General features: G+C 42.0%; 1 protein-coding gene across 4 annotated transcripts in view; it reads left to right on the top strand.

The window, feature by feature from the left end:
* The window catches only part of nectin1b (nectin cell adhesion molecule 1b), a 155,125-nt gene that overhangs the window by 116,958 nt on the left and 17,967 nt on the right, over positions 1–20,200 (top strand). For 3 of the 4 annotated variants that reach the window (XM_047593845.1, XM_047593848.1, XM_047593847.1), the window contains exons 6-9: positions 1,073–1,220; positions 2,903–2,971; positions 9,526–9,619; positions 17,258–17,359. In XM_047593845.1, the coding sequence (XP_047449801.1) occupies positions 1,073–1,220; positions 2,903–2,971; positions 9,526–9,619; positions 17,258–17,359 (413 nt within the window). The remainder of the gene's footprint in view (positions 1–1,072; positions 1,221–2,902; positions 2,972–9,525; positions 9,620–17,257; positions 17,360–20,200) is intronic. The other variant, XM_047593846.1, reaches the window with a different exon arrangement.

Here is a 20,200-nt window from a genome sequence, read left to right as displayed (position 1 = left end):
CGGTTTCTAAGAATGTTCCATTCCCTTCAATAAATTTAGACAAAGCAGTCGTATGCTTGCCATCAAAGGTATTCATTTCCCGGTAATTCTTCTACTTTCTGATGTTCTGGTCACAGATTACTTTTGACAGTCCTTCAAAATCTCAAAAAAAGGATCCTGCCCGGAGGCCTGCTCTCAAAGACACTTAAAAATATTACGCTGAAGAGACGATAGTGCAGCTCTTAAAACGAGGTCGCATCAGTGGCTTTAGTTTTCCACTGTGTCCTTTTTTTTTTTTTTTGAAGTTAATAGCCCTAGACCTTGTCAACAGTGGAGGAACATGAGCGTTGAACTCATTGCGGGGAGTTACATCAACAATCGGAAATGTTTACAGTCAAACCTTCGTGTCTCCTTTGTGAGTTCCCTGAACTGACAGACTCACGTTTTGCTCTCAGCAGAATTAGGTAAATTGTTTAACTTTGGAAAACACACTCATTCCCTCCCTGCAAAGCTGGCAATATTTTTTTTTTTTTTTTTTTTTTTTGTATTTGTTACCCTCTGCTGGCAAGAACTTTAAAATATAATAGCTTTGTCATGCTCCTGAGAGTGCATTTGGGTTCGCTGTCAAATCCAAGCCAATTTAAGCTCCTTTTGAACATTTGATGGAGCACACATTAGAAATGCAGCAGCAGCTGCCGAGTGACCACAGCAGTGCGGTATTCATGCAGCGCCAGGGCAGGGGTGGACAATGGTCTCATCCCGAAATACGAGTCTGAAATTAATGTTTGGATGTGTTTTATGACAGAAAGCCTCAAGCCTGGCAAATGCCGTGTCAACTGGTTTGTAATGAGTTTCCCAACAGTCCATTGTTTGTTTTATTATGTTTCTTTTGGTCATTTCAGATGAATTGCTACTGTTGTTTTGAAATACTTTTTGAAATATTTCCTCAGCCTTGTGATTTACTGCAAAAAGTTTTCAACCTCGTGTGACATTAGTGAAGCCTCTTTGCCCTTTGGCCTCTGTTTTATTGTGGTTGTTTTGGTTGAGCCCGGCAGCATGGCCCTGACGCTGTTTGTTCTCCTCCCGTCTGCAGAGAAGCCGTTGCCGCAGGGTCCCCCCGGTGGCGTTATCGGGATCCTTGGAGGTGTCGTTGCCATTGGACTGATTGCCGGTGTGGCTGCTACTGTTTTCATGGTCCATCGGCGGCAGCAGAAGACACGCACTGAGACAGATAATGACCTGTGAGTACCAAGCCTCCGCCAGAGAATATTGCAGGGGGCTGGACAGGTGGTAAGATTAGGTGTGCGCTCTTGTCAGTCCGCAAGAGAAAAACACTTTGAAATGGACAGAACACTTTTTTTTTTTTTTTTTTAACGAAAGCTAATGTCCAGAGACAGAAGAACATGCTGAACACCACTCATCGTCATATATTTTGCCAATAGTCTCCATCTCTAAAGGCCATTTTATGAAATATAATCTAATTGCAAACTATAAAAACAAGTTTAACTTCATAAACTATAGCAGACAGAATGAACGGGTATCTTTAGAGCTGCAGCTATCAAGTGGTTGCTTGATTGTAATGTGGGCCCATTCCCTATTAAAGCACTATTGTTTTAATCAGGACTGATTGGAGGAGCATGTGCTGCAGCCTCTTCTCAGGAAAGGTTCATCTCTGTTGGATGGTTATGATATCATTAGGAAGTAAAGCAGATCTTCTTGAGCACGCGGCAGGTTCCAGAGGTCAGGCTGCTTCTAAATTTTATTTTGAGAAACCGCTGCAGAGTTATGCGAATAAATTTCCATTGAAACAGTAATTAGTGGATGAACGATTCCACGGCTGGGGCTGGAAACCTGTTCATAGCCAGAGAGATGCAAAGATGATTCAGATATTTTTCTTCAATCAAACCTGACGCTGAGGCTCCCGAAGAAATATAGAAATACAGCCCAGAATGTGAATTCAGACTAAAACGACTTTTTTAGGATCAGTTAGGTCCGTCAAACTCTAGTTGAAAATGGATTTAGGGACTTAGTTAGTCTGACGTTTTCTCCTCATGCAACCCCTTCTCCGGCCAACCAGGTAATTTTGTTCTGCCTGCAAACCAGGGGCCATGACGGTTTTGAACACTGCCAGCTGCTGCACATGCACAGAGGGGAAAACAGACGTTGCAGAGGGTGTAGCTGAGAGAACAACAGAGAGACAGAGCTGTGAAAGTCTAAAATATCTTCCTGCGTTATTCCATTCCGCTAAAACTGTCCGCCATCTGTTTAGGAGCAGTTGTCACCAAAGTGTTTTTCCATTTAGGGGGAGGGGGGTGAGGGGGAACAAAGATTCAAGTTGCTAATAATCGCTTTTGTCTAAAAAAAAAAACACCTTGTATTAACAGTTAGCTCGTTGGCTGCCTCGGGCTTCCATGTTACCCCACTGGATATACAAGATGCAGAGCACATTCCCATGGGAGGATGCTGCTGCATGCAGGAGCTGGCGATCATTCTCTCTGGGAATATTACCAGAACAGCTGAGGTTGGGGGTGTGCAGAATCTGGCTGAGGGTGCACATGAGCTCCTAATCAACTCACATGATGCGATTACAATGCTTATTTTAGAGCTCCCCCCTCCAGAATGTTCTGATTTGACATCCAAAGCGGCGGCGAGCGAACATCTAGCAGTGACGAGACGTTCTGCCAGGGTTTTCGGTCTCCTACTGCGTCACGTCTCGGTGCTGTGTGGTGGCTGCAGGCCCACAGGGACCCAGAGCCTACTCTGCCTCCACCTCTCAGCAATGCTTTTCAAGACAAATGAAGCACACAGACTCTTACCACTCCCATTGCTTTCTGTCTCTTTCTCCCCCCTTGCTAATCTATCTTTCTTTCTCTCTCTCTGATGCCAAAGTAACTGCTCTCTGTTTCCCACTCCCCTCCCTCAGCATTGCTGTTGCTGCTGTTGCTGATAGTTGTGTGACACAGGGGCCAGAGAAGCCAGAGTCCCCTACAAGGAAAGTAGAGGCACCTGACCCCAGTCTGTCCCCAGCCGATCCCTGTCCTCCTGGATCCTCTATTCTGTTGCCTGCATGTAATGGTGGCCTGCAAGTGACATACTTGAGCACACCGTTGTGAGCGCTGAGAGCAGCGAGCGTCCATGCACCATTTATCAGACACAGTTGCACCGGACTCGATGTCTAAAAAATCTTGGAATCTGAGGAATTTGTTTCCATTGCATTCAAGAGACTTTCGAAGAAAAATGTATTCGATGCATGACAAAAGCCAACCGTCTCCATGCAATTATGCCAGTTTAAACAAATGGCTGTGAATGAAAATAAATTATGCTTGATGAAAACAGTGCCAAGACCAATTAAACCCAATCAAAATTCTTAAGATAAAATACCCAGCTCCACTTGTACGTTATCAGATGAGGGGAGCTCGGACAGAACAGACTACTGATGCACATCAAAATTGGAATCAAAGGGAAATCTCAACGCTTCGTTTTACACGAGCTGAAACTCAACGATTATGTCGTCGTTAATGGACCAACCCCCCCACCCCCCACCCACCCCCCCTCCCTCCACCTCTTGCTCTTTCCCCTCCTTTGTGTGCATGAGTCTCGTCCAATATGCATGACAAGAGTTGTGTCAGTGCTGTAACCGTAGTTTGGCATGTAACACTCGATGTAGTGAAATGTGATTCTGAGCTTTAACTGTGCAGATGTTCAAATGTTGTGTCCGTTTCCTGTCATGAAAACATGTTCAGTGTCTTATGAAGAAACTGTTTACTTTGTTTTATTTAAAAAAAAAAAAAAAAAAGAAAAATGTCCAATTATACGAATGCAGAAAAGTTGCAAGAGAATGTGTGGGGTTTATTTTTATGCAGAGAACTGTACTGCAAGAGATTCATAGTTTTATATGGGTGTCTGATGTCGGGGTAAAGGGGAAGCATTTAGCCAGACTGTTTAATTCTGCATGTTGATGAGCTGTTAATCAAGCCTGGGCATTTGATAACATGCCTGACTGCACCGCCAGTCACGCCTCTGTTTGCCCTCACAAAGCAGCACATGATGTGACTCAAAATTGGTCAATCCTAATAAATCACTGGCCCTTTAGAGGCCGCACTGGCACAATAGTCAACTGATTATCAAAATAGATGGGCATTGTCAAAGGCGATGTTCTCAGAATAATGTGTTCATCGCTCTGTCTTTTGCCCGAGCGTGATGCATGACCTCCAAAATGCTGAAAAGCACCGCCATTTGCAGCGCTACGAAAAAAAAAAAAAAGAAACAATAAATGAATGTGGCAAAAAAATGAATTCGCTCTCCTGACGTACAGCTGGTGTTGACACAGTTGTAGGCATCCACTGGTATAAATCACTTTGATGGCGACTTCGCAGCCCTTTTTTTTTTTTTTTTCAACTTTTACAACAATATCTGAAAGAATCACATGCAGAATGTACACTATATATTTAAGGATGAGCTGGGAATCCAAGCCAACACATATCGATGTTTCTTTCACTAGCATAGGTACATATATTTGTCTCCCTTTCGGGAGCTGGAAATGGTCTTGACGGACGGGAAGGTAGCATCATTGTTAAGGAGGATATTTGAAATGATCAGCAGAAGATACAGAGAGGTGAAACAATTGATGTTGCAGTTGCAAGTCCCTGACAGCGGCAGGAGTGATTTGCAGAGACATGATTTGTTCTTGTGTACCCTATGATTTATAAACCGGTCACCAGTGCTTCTCATCATTGCTGTGTGGAGACCTTTTAAATGTGATAAATGGATTTTATTGTCGGACGGCTACTTGCTTTCAAGCTGTAACCAAAGTAGTATTGTCTTTCCTGTCATTCAACATGGACTGTTATTGTACTGGCTGTGAATTCATATAAATTATTATTGTTGTTTATACGTAAAGACAAATGGTGCTTGGTTTCTCTGTACAGAATGTTATAAATGCAGTACAAGTGTTTAAGAATCACCTTCATCTGTCCATGTCTTTGTATAGCGGTGTATGTATACTAGCAACAATGCTAAGGTGTTGAAAAGGGGTTTGGAAACTGACCGTTTGTGTATAACTGTAAAGTTAAATGTTCCAAATAGCAAAACTTTCCTGCAGCAACAGAAAATAGTTTTTGATAAACTTGTCAAAGAACAAAAAAAAACAAAACAAAAACGCCATTCTGTTTCATTCTTGTTTTTTTTATAATTTATTTTGTTTTCTTGTGAGAGAATTAGAAAAGAAAAGAAAAAAAAAAAAGCTGAGCTTTGCAGAGTAATTGTTGTCCGCCTTTTCAAAAGATCGGAGCTAGACAAAGCATGAAAGTAATTGCCTCCTAAAGATCAAATCACATTTATCCCGTCTTGCAATTAAAAGTATCATTAGCATTTAAATTGCCAAATAAGATTGTGATCAACAGAAATCAATGAGAGCGCAGAGGACCGGCTCAAACACTTCACGCTGCTTTCCACGAGCAGGGCCGCGGCGCCACAGCAGCTCTTTAATCCAAACGCTTGTGGGAATGCAACACTTCACTTTTTTCGCACACACGCTGCGGACAGGAAGAGTGTTTTTCTGACTGTCACACCGAGGGATATCTTAACTCTTATTATCTGAGCTCAAACCCTGCCTCGCTGCTGCAAAGATTCCTAATAGGAAACTCACTTTTTTTTTTTTTTTTTTTTTTTTTGTGAGTGCATTGTAAAAGTCATTTTCTGTGCTGTAAATCTTCCCTCGCAGATTACTCGTCTCAGTTTAAGGATTAGTTATGTTTTCTCCTCGCTATCCGCCTTAAATCTCGCCTTAAGCTGCCCTGAGCCTTTTGTAGCCAACAGAGCGAGGAGGAGCAAGGTCTTCAAGGTGGATGTCTGAGTGGGAAACGGTGCAAACTGGAATGTAGCTTATGGTTCCCTGCCCCGTGCTTTCTGCTCCCTACAGGCTTGTGGTGCTTGTCAGCTTTCATTAGTGTCTGCGTCTCGCTGAGCCAACGCCTCCATGCTGCCTGCATCGTACGCAGCACTCAGGAAGTCTGTGTGATCGCACAGCTGAGATGCACATGAGGTGGTCAAGCTGGGGAGAACATCATTACATCTGACTAATGACTGATGGGGCTCAGATTAAGGGAAAGCGCAGCACAGAGCCTGTTAATCACTCTTTATGTCGTCTTTCTATTCTCAAATGCAATTTCAGTTGGTAAAAATGCAAGAAAGGGTCAAGAAATGAGGAAAATGGTACATTTAAGATCTAAGCTAACCTTATTGAGATTTGCATGACAAAAAAATGAACTAGCTATCTAGTGGGAGGTCACTGCTGGACAGCATTGCTATTGTCTTGCAAAGCAGCCACTACCTGAATGACTGGATGACTAATAACTGCCGCCGTGAAGCTTTTTCTAACGACTCCATCAAACTGTCAACATTGGCACGGTTCAGTCCAGCTCGAATCGCTTCATCGTGTGCACGGGAGTTGGTTTACACCACAATCAGATCCAATAGATGTGCATGTGTAGCTCATTCTGAGTAGACGCTGCTGTTCACACAAGAAATATGGAAAAAAAGTAGCTGCTGTCAGAGACAAAGAACAAAAACAGCAAAAAACAAAAACATTGTTACATCTTTATTCTTTTGCCCATCCTTGTCAGTGATAACTCTCACAGAAGTAAACATACATATATATATGTATATCGTTGAGGTTGTGAAGCAGATTAAATCCACAGTCCACAACAAGATTTATTCTTTTCAGGAATCTGGACCCAGTTTTCTTGAGATATGGATACAGTTACAATTACAATACAAGTAAATATTTGAGGAATTCATTGCATAATCATGGCCTCAACTGGATCGAGTTAAACTTGAGATTAGTCCAATAATATCAAATAATGTCCAATAATAATATCTTCCTAACTCAAATTGCCATTTTTTTTTAAATTTTTATTTTAATTTTATTTTTTGCTTGTCATGGCTACATCTCACTAAATTCCAGTAACATTACAGAATCTTTGGTTGACACTACATCATACCAGTAAAGACCAAAACTAAGACAGTTTTAAGTTGGAATAAAGTGAAAATAAGGTTTCCTTGATCTCCAAATGTGACAAAGTCCTCCAGTTTAATACCGACAGGAAATATCTGTTAACGAGTGAGTGTTTGTTGAAATGCTTTGCTTGATCTGCAAAGAGAAAACAGGAAGTACTTAATCTTAATGCTAAAAAAAAAAAAAAAAAATGCTCCCCACCCCTCCTTCATTCCCCCAGTTTTGGCAGAGGCTCCCAAGATCACAGCTCAGTTTGTTTGACATATTTTATTACTTCCTTCCATAAAACACAATAAAGTATTTCATTTGGCCACTTATGCTCTTAGTCTGTGGTATGGAATTGGGAACAGCTTGAACAACTGCGCACACTCACACGCACTCTCACACACACACACGCAGTGTGTTTGTCTTGGTATCTGCTTGCCTGTGCACATAGTAGTTTGTGTTTGCACGCTCTGCACACACAACACTTCATCAAACACAGATGCTGCTTCTTTGCCCCGTTTTCCTGCTATTGTGTCAAACAGTAGTGACGGTCTATGCACTGACGGTCCCCAGAGGCCTCTGCTAGTGCATAACGTGATTACAAATGTAGCTGAATTCAATCAAGACAAGGAGCTATGACGGGGAGGAAGTGGTTGCCGTGGGGGTGTTAGTCATGAGACGAGGGAATTCCTCCATGTTTGGTCAGATTTAATAAACCCACTCTGCATATGGGGCCCCAACACATTACCTATTTGAACAAGCTCCTTTTTGCAATGAAATGCAATCATCGCAGGTCCTGTGGGATCAAATGTAAGTTGAAAAGCGCGCAAGGATCTGAATGCAAATGCGGCGGCGTACGTAAACATCGTACGGCTTCACCCAGCCTGAATGAATCTGTCAAATCATAATGAAGCACAGCTGATTTGTCTCCAAACAACAGTAAACACTGTGTCACATGTTGAGTGATGCCACAGTTCTTTTATTTATAAAATGACAATTAGACCGAAGCATAAAGGGTTCATTAGTGGAGAAAAGTCATAATGAGTCTTCGTGTGTGAGCGCCAGGCAGACTGCAGCTGAAAATTACTTTCTGTACCCTACATTTCTTGAAAGCAAATTATCTTGTCATCTGTCACAGCTTTTTTTTTTTTATAAGAAAAAAGTTCTCACCTGTATCAGAATGCAGTCAATCATAAGCAATGGATTATAATACCTTATAATGAGCACTCTGCCGTAGCTGCGGAAAGCGCATTTCCACGAGGCTCATAATTATCTGTCTCGGGGAAAATGGCTGTTTCTCCTCTGTAGCCTCTGCAGAGAGGGGGGGTTACTGTAGAGGAGATGGCGTGCTGCACGTTGCCTTTTCTGTGCATCCGCCGCCGTGCCTCTGCGCTGCAGGCTGGCAGAGGAGAGGAGGGTGCCACACGAATCTGGCAGTGTCACAGCAGCCCTGTCTGGAGACAAGGTGATACGGACTGGAAATAATGAGCGTGAAAGAAAGAGTTAAGAGGTGCACTCATGCACAAATTTTCTGCGCATTAAAACGCCGACATGGCCTTGCGGAAAGGTCATGTTATTCAATAAGGACGTGAACCAGTGCGAATGGGAGGCGGGAGAAGCTGAGATAATGCATGTAGGTACACAGCTCAGTGTCTGTGCTCCACTTCATTATCTTTGATCGCTCCTGATATCATGTCACAATGCGACAGATGACATCTGACTGGCGGCGTGTTTGAGGGAAGGGGTTTTCTTTGTAACGATTCCGTAACAACAACCCTTCTGCTTCCTTGTCTGAAATAATTATCCAGAGCCACTTCAAACTATTTCAGCGCGGAGCTTTCAGTTACAGCTGTCTTTCCTGTTTCACAAAAATTAATTTCCATTTCCATTATCACATCAGTGACTGTGTGCCTGAGTGGCCTACATCTCCATTCAAAGCTTCCATTGCTGATTTGAAGAAAATAGTTGCTTACTGTTCCGTTAATGGCGGCCGTGGAAATGAGGGCAGGTGTTCGGTTGTCGAGGCTTTGTTCTTCCCCAGGTGTGTCAACAGAAGGGTGGGGCGGGTGCCGTGGGATCAGGGGATGCTAGCACCAGGGCTGCAGAGAAAGGCGGAGAGCACAAGGCGCCTGCTGAGATACAGCTCGGGAAGATATGTCAAACAAACAGTCGCTGCACAGTAGGCAGGGTGTTTGCCCACGTGGCGCTCTGGATGAGGCTCGATCCACCCTGAGGACTTGACTCACACATGCCCTTCTCCCCTGCCCCCTATACCCCCTCCATTCCCATCTCCTCACCTCAGTGTCCAATTACAGCCCACTCTCATTAGCACAGTGTCTCTCCAGCGAGAGCCTTTGAAAGGGCAGGGATGGCTGCCGCTGCAACAAAGCCACCAACACGAGATCTATCAAAACCCAAGGAAAGAGTGAAAAAGGCAAGTGCAGGCAGGACTTCTCATTATAGAGTGCTGTAGAAGGTGAGGGACGTAAAGAGTGGCAATCCCTCACTGTGCTGAGTGTCATGTTATCTTTTCACTCTCTTAACAGGACTGACCTCCCACCCGCTCACAAACCGGCCCCTCCCCCGCCCAAAAAGAAGAACTGCGACATGAAGGGACACTTGACATCTGATGACATCCAGGTAACGGCATCATCCTCCTCTTTACTTATTCCCACGTCCCCCGTGTCTCAACCTAACGCCGAGACCATTCTTAGATTCCTGCCTCCGAATCACGTTTTTCAGTAAAATACAAACACACTCTCATAGCTGTGTTGGAGGTTAACCCTTTTTTTTTTAAATATATATATATCAGCGGAGGCTTTAAGACTGGTTTACAAATGGCATTCACGATAACACAGTGAAATGTCGTGTCATCTCAACAACCCATTCATGGTACAATTAGCTGAGAGTGCTTTGAATATCTTAACTCAGAAATGCCTCGTGCACTCAGAGAAGCCTGTTGACACGAACCATAATTACCTGTGTGTCACTGATTAATTTCCTTTTTAATAAGTAATGGTCAGTCAGTCACATACCTACAGGTCAACCTGGGTTAAGAATGTGTGAAATCTGCTTCAGTGAACTGGCAGCGGACAACTGTGGCATTTATTTTGATTGTTCTATGCAGTGGATAAAGGTGAAGATCAGAAAAAAAGTCTTATATACGTGGCTTCGTCATTATTTTCTAACCTCTACACATTTTCATTATTTGAATTAATCAGGTTAGTCAGACAAGATTGTTTGTGCAGAACGCTGATGCGAGGCAGTGGTGCCTAAATGTACGAGCATGCAGAGCACTGTGTGTTTTAGTTGTACCTCCTGGTGACGTTGCTTCCTTGTGGGGTTTTAATAGAAGTAGGTCAAAAGTCCCAAATCCACACTGCACCTGATTCTGAACAGTCTGACGAATGTTCAAACCGGGAAGGTGGCTGTACTCATACCAGGCAACATGTATGAGGTCGGTCTTTTTTTGTGTCTGATGTCCTGGAAAAACTGCACCAATAATCAAATAAATACAATAATAAACAATAAGCTATTGTAGTCAATTGAAAGCATTTCTCATCATGTGAAATCAAATGTATTTGTCAACTAATCAGTTGGTCGCAGTGATTAAAAAAAGAAGAAGAAAACAAATCCCACACGGATACTATAATTAGTCCATATGAGTTATAAATAAATATTCTGGTCTGTGTAGTGCTTTAAATGATTTTGACTTAATTATTTTAAAGCAAAGTCGTATCAGCAGAGTCCAATATCACGCACCTGTCTACATCTCTCAAAGGAGCCAGAAATTTATCGATGACGCCTCATGTTGGTTGTTGATGTCATGTTAAGTGGTTGGGCCCAAAGCAGGAAACAAAAGAGCTTCAGTTCAATAATTCAAGGATATTTATGTGTCATTTGTAGCCACACAGAAGCATGAGATGGAACGAAAATATGCATTCAAGTCCCGGATTGTTACCTATAGTAACTATAATATATACCTATAATATAGATACTAGTAAACAATGACTAAACAAGATAAATAAGGTAGAAATATAAATAGAAATGGCAACAAGCAGCGTGAAAAACAGTAGTGAAGCAGCACAAATTATTCAAGTGTCCATTGGAAATAAAAAACATGTGACCCCAAGGTGACGGAAAATCTAAATTACAGTCCAAACTAAAGAAAAGTGACTAAATCCAGAAAGGGGTTTATTCCTAAAGCAGGAATCAAGAGAAGCTCCATAGGAAGTCCATAAGGTGGAGAAAGCAGCGAGAGAACAGGATTACAGGAAAGAGTCCACACTAAAGCCCCTTTCACTCTGCGCGGAAATGTGGCCTTGTCCCGGGTCTTTTCGTCAGTGTCAAAGGGTTGCAGCAGCATTTCTTCCTGGGTCAGATGACCCTTTAATCGACCTGGGAATTTAGCGTCTTGGCTCGTCTGCAGTGTAAAAACGCACCCCACCTTGTCCCTCTAAATTACCTGATAATGTTGTTGTTGTGCTGAAGGGCAGACATTATTTTCCCCCATTTTTTCCAACCAAACAAATCAAATGTGCAGCTGCACGATCTTTAATGGAAGCGTTTAGGTGAATTAGCCCTACGTCGTGTTCTGGAAATTCCACCGATCAGGGAATGCTGATGTGACTGTGTTTATATAAAGTAGGCCTTCAGCCTGTATAGTAATAAGGCACCACACCTTTTTTTTTTTATCGTAGCTCAAAAGAAAATTCCAAGACACTCCTCTAGCTGGAAAAAATATAAAAAGTCTTTAGAAGGCAATTTCATAATGAAATGGTTTAAAACATTAGATGTAGTAAAAAGAAAAACGGACACTAGGATACAACCCACGCACAAACAGCCTTCTTCAGGGTGTAACGCTCTGTGCACAGAATCCTCTTAAGTAGGTCAGGTAATCACATACACCTGGTGAGCAGGCAGCGGAACCACAGGTAAAAAGAAACCATGCCACACCCATAAATGGCTCTTCAAATGTAGAATAAAGAGTAAATAAAAAGAATTATATATATATACACACACAGGATCAAGGGCGCAAGTAGGTACATATCACAACTCCACTCTCACAACAGCAGATAACTTTCCTCATTTAATCCTGAAAAGACTCCAGCCTGAATTGGGTATACGTAGAAAGTTGCTCTCTGTAATAGTAGTTTCAATAGATCACCACCACAATGTTTTATATTTTCAGCCATCGGGGTTACAGCTATGTACTTCATAGAACCTCATAGAACTGCTTTGCCATCCAAATTAGCTTATCTGATAGCATATTTGCACTCAGAGATTCTGTAGAAGAGACTCTGTCTCTTTTTCCGGCCTGTGTAGAAGCAACCACAAGTGCAGGATAAACGATGTACAACAAATGTTGGTACCAGCTTGTCTCTCAGTGTAGGGGCCCTGCTAAAACTGACCTTTTCTTTTGAGCTTTGCTATTAATGTTCCTTCCCAAAGAGTCCCCTCGTTACATGCATAAAAAAACTTCCTGAGCTCCCTGGACCCTGTTCGTGTTTTTCTCTGAACACCTTTTTTATCGATCATGGCAGCAGCGCACTGGCAAGACCACAAGACCGTGAGATTCACGTGCTGCTGAGCTCAACCCCTCTGACATTTTCCAGACCTTGTAAACTTTGCAAAAAGGGACAAAAATTGCAACGCATGAAACAAGTTAACATCACATGAACGACTCGCTGACGTCCATGCTGTTGATGGTTTACCTCGCAGTGTTTCAGCGCACTTTAATGTGTAATGATGAAAAAAAGTTCCCACAGTGAGAGGTCAGACCCGAGAGTGCTGGCACTCTGAAAGCCCATAGGCGCCCACCCAAGACGGGTCGATCCTGGTTGGAAAATCCAGCAACAACGCACTATTTTCAGTGTGAAAGAGGTATAAAGCTGACGGTTCCAGTGGCAAACTCCTGAATATGAAGTGATCCTGATGAGGATATGGAAGCCACGGTCAACCACTCCGACAGACACGCCTCTAATTAGGAAAACCAGAGACATGGCGGCTGAACTGTGATACGCAAAGTTAATGCTCACCTTTTGGACACTCATTTAAATAACAGAGCCACGCCATCGAGTTTGCCAACAATTAGTTTGTAGCCAACTCTGAGTAAGCATTGAGCAAACGGTAAAAAAGTCCCTCTAGTCATGTTGGATGGGTTTAAAGCTGTGAAAACATCTCCCATCCTGTTGAAAACTAGGGATCAATAATAGAAGGAAGTTGATGTTCAACTTTCCTCCTTATGAAAGATATAAGAGGAAACAGAGGTTAGTGCAGCCCTGGTCAAGTCTTTTAGTATATAGGATGTAGTAGAAACTCTTTGGAGAGAGCACTCATGTGCTCCACTGCATTTATGAAATTGCAGCTTAACCACGAATTGCCTTGGGTTAAAAAGATATTCCCAAGCTCCTTGCTTTCCACAGTCACACTGATTCCGCATAGCTCTTCACTGGCTCCTGGTCTGTGTGACCAACAGTTTTAATCAGCTGGTGGTCACACAGAACTAAATTCTTTTGTCAAGCTCGCATGGGAACACAATTGTTGCATCGCGTTAGCAACAAATCAGCAAGCACTACATAAAGGAAAACAAGTTTTCTAGTTTTGCTGGAACAGTCTCAGAGGCTTCCCAGTGTGCTGGCTGCGGTTTTGTCAAAAGTATCATAATATTAAGTCCTTTAAGAACGAGGAGTGCAGACGCGTTTACACATGAAATATTATGGTCAGTGTACCTGAGGCTGCAGCGCTGTGAAGGGCCGAAGTACTGGAGAGGTAAAGTGTAAAAGAGAATTATTAGAGTCTGAATTATTGAAGATTCAGTTAACCATCACGTTGGCCACTGTGCATCGACACTGCTGAGATTTTATATCCAACTTTATGGTGCTCCTCAGAGGAGCAGGGTCAAACTGCTGGACATGTGTGCAGAGAAAGTAATGGAGAGAAATGACAGTAATGGGCTCTCCACCCGGCACGACTGAGACAGAGTAGCACTTGAGCAAGGCATCCAATGCCTGACTGGAGATAAGGAGGAAGATGAGGCTGTAACGGACACGTTGGAGGATTTAATATGTTCGGTTTTATGGCTTTCTTCAACAAAATGAGCAGCACATTCAGCAAAACTGCATCAGGAAAATAAAAAAATATGTAACACAGCAGGTTTGTGATATATGAGGATAGTATGCATGCATGAACAGTAAGTAACTGTTGCACAACTGGTATAAATAAACTGTATTTATGTTAATAGACCTAAAAATATTAATGTTCTTTTGGATTTATGTTTAGATCTGTTTAGCGGCTCATGCTGTAGCAGTGACTGCACCTTCAGCTTCGACTCATTTCCTGTTCCAGTGACAGAGCATGTTTCAAATGATCCAAAATCAAAGGTAGCGAGGTATTAACTAAGCTTCAGTCTCAAATCACAAACCACATAAAATCCGTAGTTGCACCTTGCTCTGCGTTAGCGTGACGATTTCCTGGCTCAAAGCCTGTCAATCATCACAATGAGCTAATTAGCATCTGCAGAGCCGCTACTTCTAATTATTGTTTACTGCTCTTCTCAACTGCTGCAGGTTCTGTTTTACAAGGATCTCTAACTTTTTCTTTTATCTTTTTCCCCAAAACATACTTGCATGTACCCTGTTATAGAAGTTTGAAGGTGAAAACGTTGCAGCTTTGTTTCAGCTTAGATTGCTTGGTGACTCGACTCGACCAAAGTGATTTGGCACAGTCGCAGTTTTTGTCGTTGTCCACGGCACAGAGTGAAACTGGCAGTGGCGCCAAAATGTCCAACATCTGCGCTCGTCACATCACAAACACTTGGTGCACGCTGTGTGAGAGAGCCAAACAAACACAGAGCATCCAGGAGGCCGATGTCTTCTTGGGTTGTGCAAACATTTCTTCCACCTAATTGCATATGAAGTCTGGTGCTGAGCTCAATGTCTGACCGCTCAGCCATTAAGTTCTTCACCTTTTGATGTAATATGAGTGTAAAGGTTCTGCATGTTGACTGGCATTCTGCAGACATTTCCGAGAGGAAGGAAAATACAGATCAAACAGCATTTAGAAGCCGTTTGATCCCTTGAACTGAACCCATTGTTCAACTGCTATTATATTAATCTCTCATATTTTTGTTGATAGCGACTTACATTTTTTTTTTTCCCCCATTAGTTTAATTTCTTTTCATTGCTCAGGTCTGACGAATGTTTGAAGGTTTTTTGGAAACCTTCATTTGTTGTCAATGAAATATTAATTAATTCCCTCATACCATGAAATGTCTCCTGTTGTGAATAAACTTAAAAACCCTTAAAAGGTACTTTGCATCAGACTCTGCTTTGTGATAATGACAGAGGTTGACAGATCAATTAGTAGTACATTGTGGGGAAAGTCTAAGGCCGACAACCTGTTGAAAAGGAAAACTGTAGAGGAGCACTTTGCTGCTAACGCACGGCTTTGGTTTTGCCACAGAAAGCTGGTGAAACAACATAACTTTATATTTTAAAGTGAAAACCTTTAAATATGTGGCTTATCTTAATAATAAGCTAATATTACTATGGTGAAAGGTGTTACGATGTGATAATGATGTATATTCATATACTACATTGATCAGGCATAACATTATGACCACATTATGACACTGACCTGACCTCCAAATTCACTAGATCCCAAACTGATCAAGTATCTGTGGGATGATCCACAATGATCCTCATTCAATAGGACCCCACGACCCCCATTAACTATATTCTGTCGCCAGACACCACAGGACACCCTCAGAAGGGAGACCTTCACAATATTAGGAAGGTGGTCATATTGTTATGCCTGATTGGTGTATGTATATTATTAGAAAGTAATGATCAAGTTTGGGAATGTTTAGATTATTACTATAGGTCAGAATGATGGAAATTCATCAACCAGAGCCGTAAAAATACTCTTTCAGATATATTCCTCCAACACTATGAACTATAATTAGGACGGTTCAGAGTCGACTCAACATACTTTGTTGAGAACAACTCATCCAAACACCTTCACCATCAGCACTGCGCACCCTTAGATTCTGAGCAGCACTCCTGCCAAGACTCAGTTTTGTCTCCAAGCAATGCTAAAATGAATGTCATTGTTACATAATGCACTCCCAGTCTGGGCCGCTGCTACTTTAGCAGCAAAGCTTCAGACTGCAGCTTTCACTTGGTGGCTCACATTGCCCGAGAAGCAGAACTAATGTCTGTTACTAAATAATCAAACAGAGTCTCCGCTGCGCTGAGTGGATCTGATGTAAAAACATACAGACGTCAGCAATGCATCTCCCAGGAATAGTGGCGACTTCTGGAGATAAATTGTGATTTGGTTAAAGAGGAGGTGACAGTTAACAAACATGGGCCTCATACAGTTGCCTGGCTGCCCTGTACATGTCAGGAAGCTCCAAAAGTGTAAAAGAAAATAACTGCACTTATAGTTACGTCTTCTCCAAAAAAGATTTCACAAAGAAGTGTTTCTCCTTTTTAGTTTGAAGTTTTCTGCCTCTCAGATCGACTGCCTAGTTTCAAATCAATGAATGAAAATGAAAAAAATGAAAACCTCTTTTCAGAGGTTTCTTTCTAAACATTTCAGCTCAGCCTCATCAATCGACTAAAAGAAGCTTCACACAAACATGAGATTTTTATAAGAAGACGGGGAGGCTGGTTTGTAATGTTGAAAACCGCTCAGATTTCTATGTTGCATGACAAGAAAAGAAAGTAATTAACTTTTGTTCAGAATGAATACGTAGAGGCGATTTCACTGTTTGAGCTGTAACTAATCTGTGTCTTCTAATCTCATGTCACCTTCATGCATGAAATATAATCTCTGTAAATCACTAGCTCCTGCAGCTTTAGCGCTGCTTTAGCATTTCTGCTCGGCAATTTCCAATGTTTGCATCATACGTTTCCGTGACATGCAAGAGGTTCATTTCACAAAATAACTTTGATGCGTGTGCAAAGTTCAACAGAGCAGCTCAAGTTCAAGCTGCTGTCAAGCGGCATTCCTTGTCAGAGCTGAGATTAATGAAGCTGGTTTCTGCTCATTATCACAGAGAAAAAACAAAACAAATGTGAGCAAATGAAGTCAAAGGCTGTCAACATAATAATGCGCTTTGAACTAATGGGTCTGCAACAGAAGGAAGATGTTTCCAGTGAGGGACTAATTGCAAAGTTACTCTGAGGTTGAGACTCCAGTGGAAACTGGCCAACCTGCCTGGTTTGTTGAGCTCATTACGAGTCTTGCTGAGCTCTTGGTGTTTTCCTGTAGGTGGTTCATCTCGACAAGGACGAGGAAATGCAGAAGCTTCCTCTTCAGCCTCCTTATTACGACATGGCGCCCTCCGAGTCGACCCCCTTCACTGATAAGCCGGTGAGTACTGATGCCACGAGCAGGTTCACAGGAGCATCTTGAAGAAGGGGTCAGCCTTTGGCCTGCGGTAATTGCTGGTGACAGGGCGGACTTTTGTTCCCATTACGCTCAGAGGTATTGCAGAATTGATTTAAGTGAATGAAGTCACAAAGAATCTTTTTTTTTTTTTTTTTTTCTGCGTGTTAAGCGTGGAAGCTGAGACTCTGACCAGCAAATCCACCGGGTGCTTTGACTAATCTCCTTATCTCATCATCTACATCAGCACCTCTCATTTTCTATGTAAACGTGACCAGCTGACATCCTCTATCTCTTCTCTCTCTCTGTGGACTATTTCCTGTTGTGACCCCAGCACACTGCTCGCTTTGCCCTCTGCCTTCCCTCCCCTCCGCTTCCTCTAATCCACCGTAATTACTTGCGGGTTTGCATGGCAACCGCGTGCAGATGAATTGCAGCGCGATGCTCTACAGTACATCACCACCTCCAAGTGTTAACTGTTGACTATGTAGTGTTTGCCTTGTTGAAGGAGATGCCTCTTCCGACTTTGGATAAACCTCCCCCAGTGGTAAAGCTTTATTTGCTTTGGTTATAGTCTCGAGTTTGGGTTAAAAAGAAGAAGAAAAAAAAAATTCACGGGATGCATGTGTATGTGTGTGTGTGTGTGCAAGCAGAAAACTGTCAAGCGTTTCAACTGAAAAACACCTGCTGCAACGACGACACATAAAGGTAAAACAAGTGTTTAAAATGGTGTTGCTTATGTTAACTGCAATGCCAATGAAGGTAAGAGGTGTCATGTTGCCTGGAACGAAGCTGTTGTAGGTGTTAATGGACAACTGCAAAATTGCTAATGAGCAGAAACTGGTGACAGTAGCACTCAGGTTTAGCTTGTGCTTCCATAAACTTTCAGCGTAATTTGTCATTTTCATGTTAAGTGAACTTAATGTTGCTGAAATTTTACCTCTCATAATACGTGACTGTAACACCTATTCCACATTCAAAATAAATGGCTAATAAATACACAAAACTTTAGCGTGCAAGTAACAGTTAACATGCAATTTATTGTTTTTTTTTGTCTTTTTTCCCTTCTCCTTTATATTTGTTTCATATTTTTCCATAATTATTTTAGTTTATTTATATTTTTTTATATTTATATTTATTATTTTCCACTTCTTTTTCTTTCATATATCTATTTATATATCTATGCATTGCTGCATAACTCCATCAAAAACATCTAGTACAGCCTAACTAACAAATCCAAAACTTTTACAGATGTCATCGTCTTCATACTCAATGGTTGATTTATATTATTTTTTTAAGGAAAATGAAGTAGCAAGTGTTTACATTGCTAAGCATGCCCTGTGGTTGTGTGAATGAGTGTATGTGACCCTCTCTGATTTTCCTGAGGAGTGGTTTTGAAGCTCCATGTGGTGACGCTGGCTGTTCTAAGAGGTGCTAGTGGAGCTAGTGGTACTAGTGCATGATGACGTCCAGGAAGACAGCTGGCAAACTGTGAGGCTTGTCATTCAAAGCATCCATTCATTTTTTATGAATAACTTTGTTAAGAAAACAAACAAAACATGTTTATTTCAGCTGTAAAGTTTGATGGGGATTGGCTCACTTCTGGAGCAGCGACACGTAAAGAGGAAGGGGAATTTTGGCCGACATGTGCTTGTTGTTGTGACGTCTCTTTTAACTCAACTGTGAACTTTTCTAAAGCAAACCAAGTGGTTTAGATCATGGACTTTAAATAACAGCTGGACAGCTCCTCAAAGGTGGCGCCAAAGCAAGTAGAGCTCCCCCTGGTGTCTGGCTGCAGTATAGGTCATAAGCTCCACCCCCTCCATGTTAGTGGATGGGACTTGAAATGCAAATATTTTTATTTCCAAGGATGGTTTCAGTCATTTTAGGTCGTTAATATCATATTAATGCATTTTCAAGTGTACATTGTTTTGTCTTAGTTATTTATTTGATGCTAGAAACGGGATGTGACATCATGTTCACTGCAAGTTGCCATGCCAACCATTTCATGAAGTGGTCCCACAGGGCCGTGAGAGCTGGAAAAATAAATAAATAAGTGTATAATGGCCAAATTTGCAAGATGGCGCCATCCGTATCTGTGGGAAAATAGGTTCAGTTTGGCCAATGCAAGGAAGTGGAGACGCATTGTTCATATTTACATACAGTCTATGCCTTAGACGGCCTAACATGACCAAACAGCATCCTATGGTGAAGGAACATCCAGTATTTGACTCCTCCTTTTCTCAAAGCAACTTGTGGATGTGTGTTCCTTAGTGGAAAGAAAACAAGTACTTAGAGTCGCATATGCCTCACTCCTGCCTACTTACGGGGGTGTACTGTTGAGACTAAAAGCTAAGACAAACAAAACAAACTCATCAAAAACACATCAGCGAGTCACGTCACCGCACTGCCTGGCGTACGCCTTCATTAACACATTACTGTAGTTTATTATGAACGTAACAATCTGGCTGCCAGAGAACCGCATTAAAAATAAACACAATACCTGTTTTTGATTATTGGTTTGTTAAAAATTCTGGTTAGGGTTTGCTTGAAGAATACGCCTGCAACTTTTTCATAAAAATAGTCCTGGAGCTACAAGTGTGCGACTCCATTGTCTTTCTTTACTACTTTGTTAAGGTCACCAGCCCCTCACCTACGCTGGTGTGTGTTCTCCTTCTTCTTTTTTCCACATCACACTTGTGCGAGTTAATAAATTCATTAACTTCTGGACCAAACTAGAGCTCCAGTTCCTGCTGACAGGAGCGCACCTTAAACTTTTCATGTTCAACAAATGAATTCGAAAACTAATTATAAATTGGCCCTTTA

Source organism: Mugil cephalus, chromosome 9, assembly GCF_022458985.1.
Source record: "Mugil cephalus isolate CIBA_MC_2020 chromosome 9, CIBA_Mcephalus_1.1, whole genome shotgun sequence".
Classification (NCBI taxonomy): domain Eukaryota; kingdom Metazoa; phylum Chordata; class Actinopteri; order Mugiliformes; family Mugilidae; genus Mugil; species Mugil cephalus.
The sequence above is the reverse complement of the archived record's forward strand: the minus strand, read 5'-3'. Positions and strand labels throughout refer to the sequence as shown.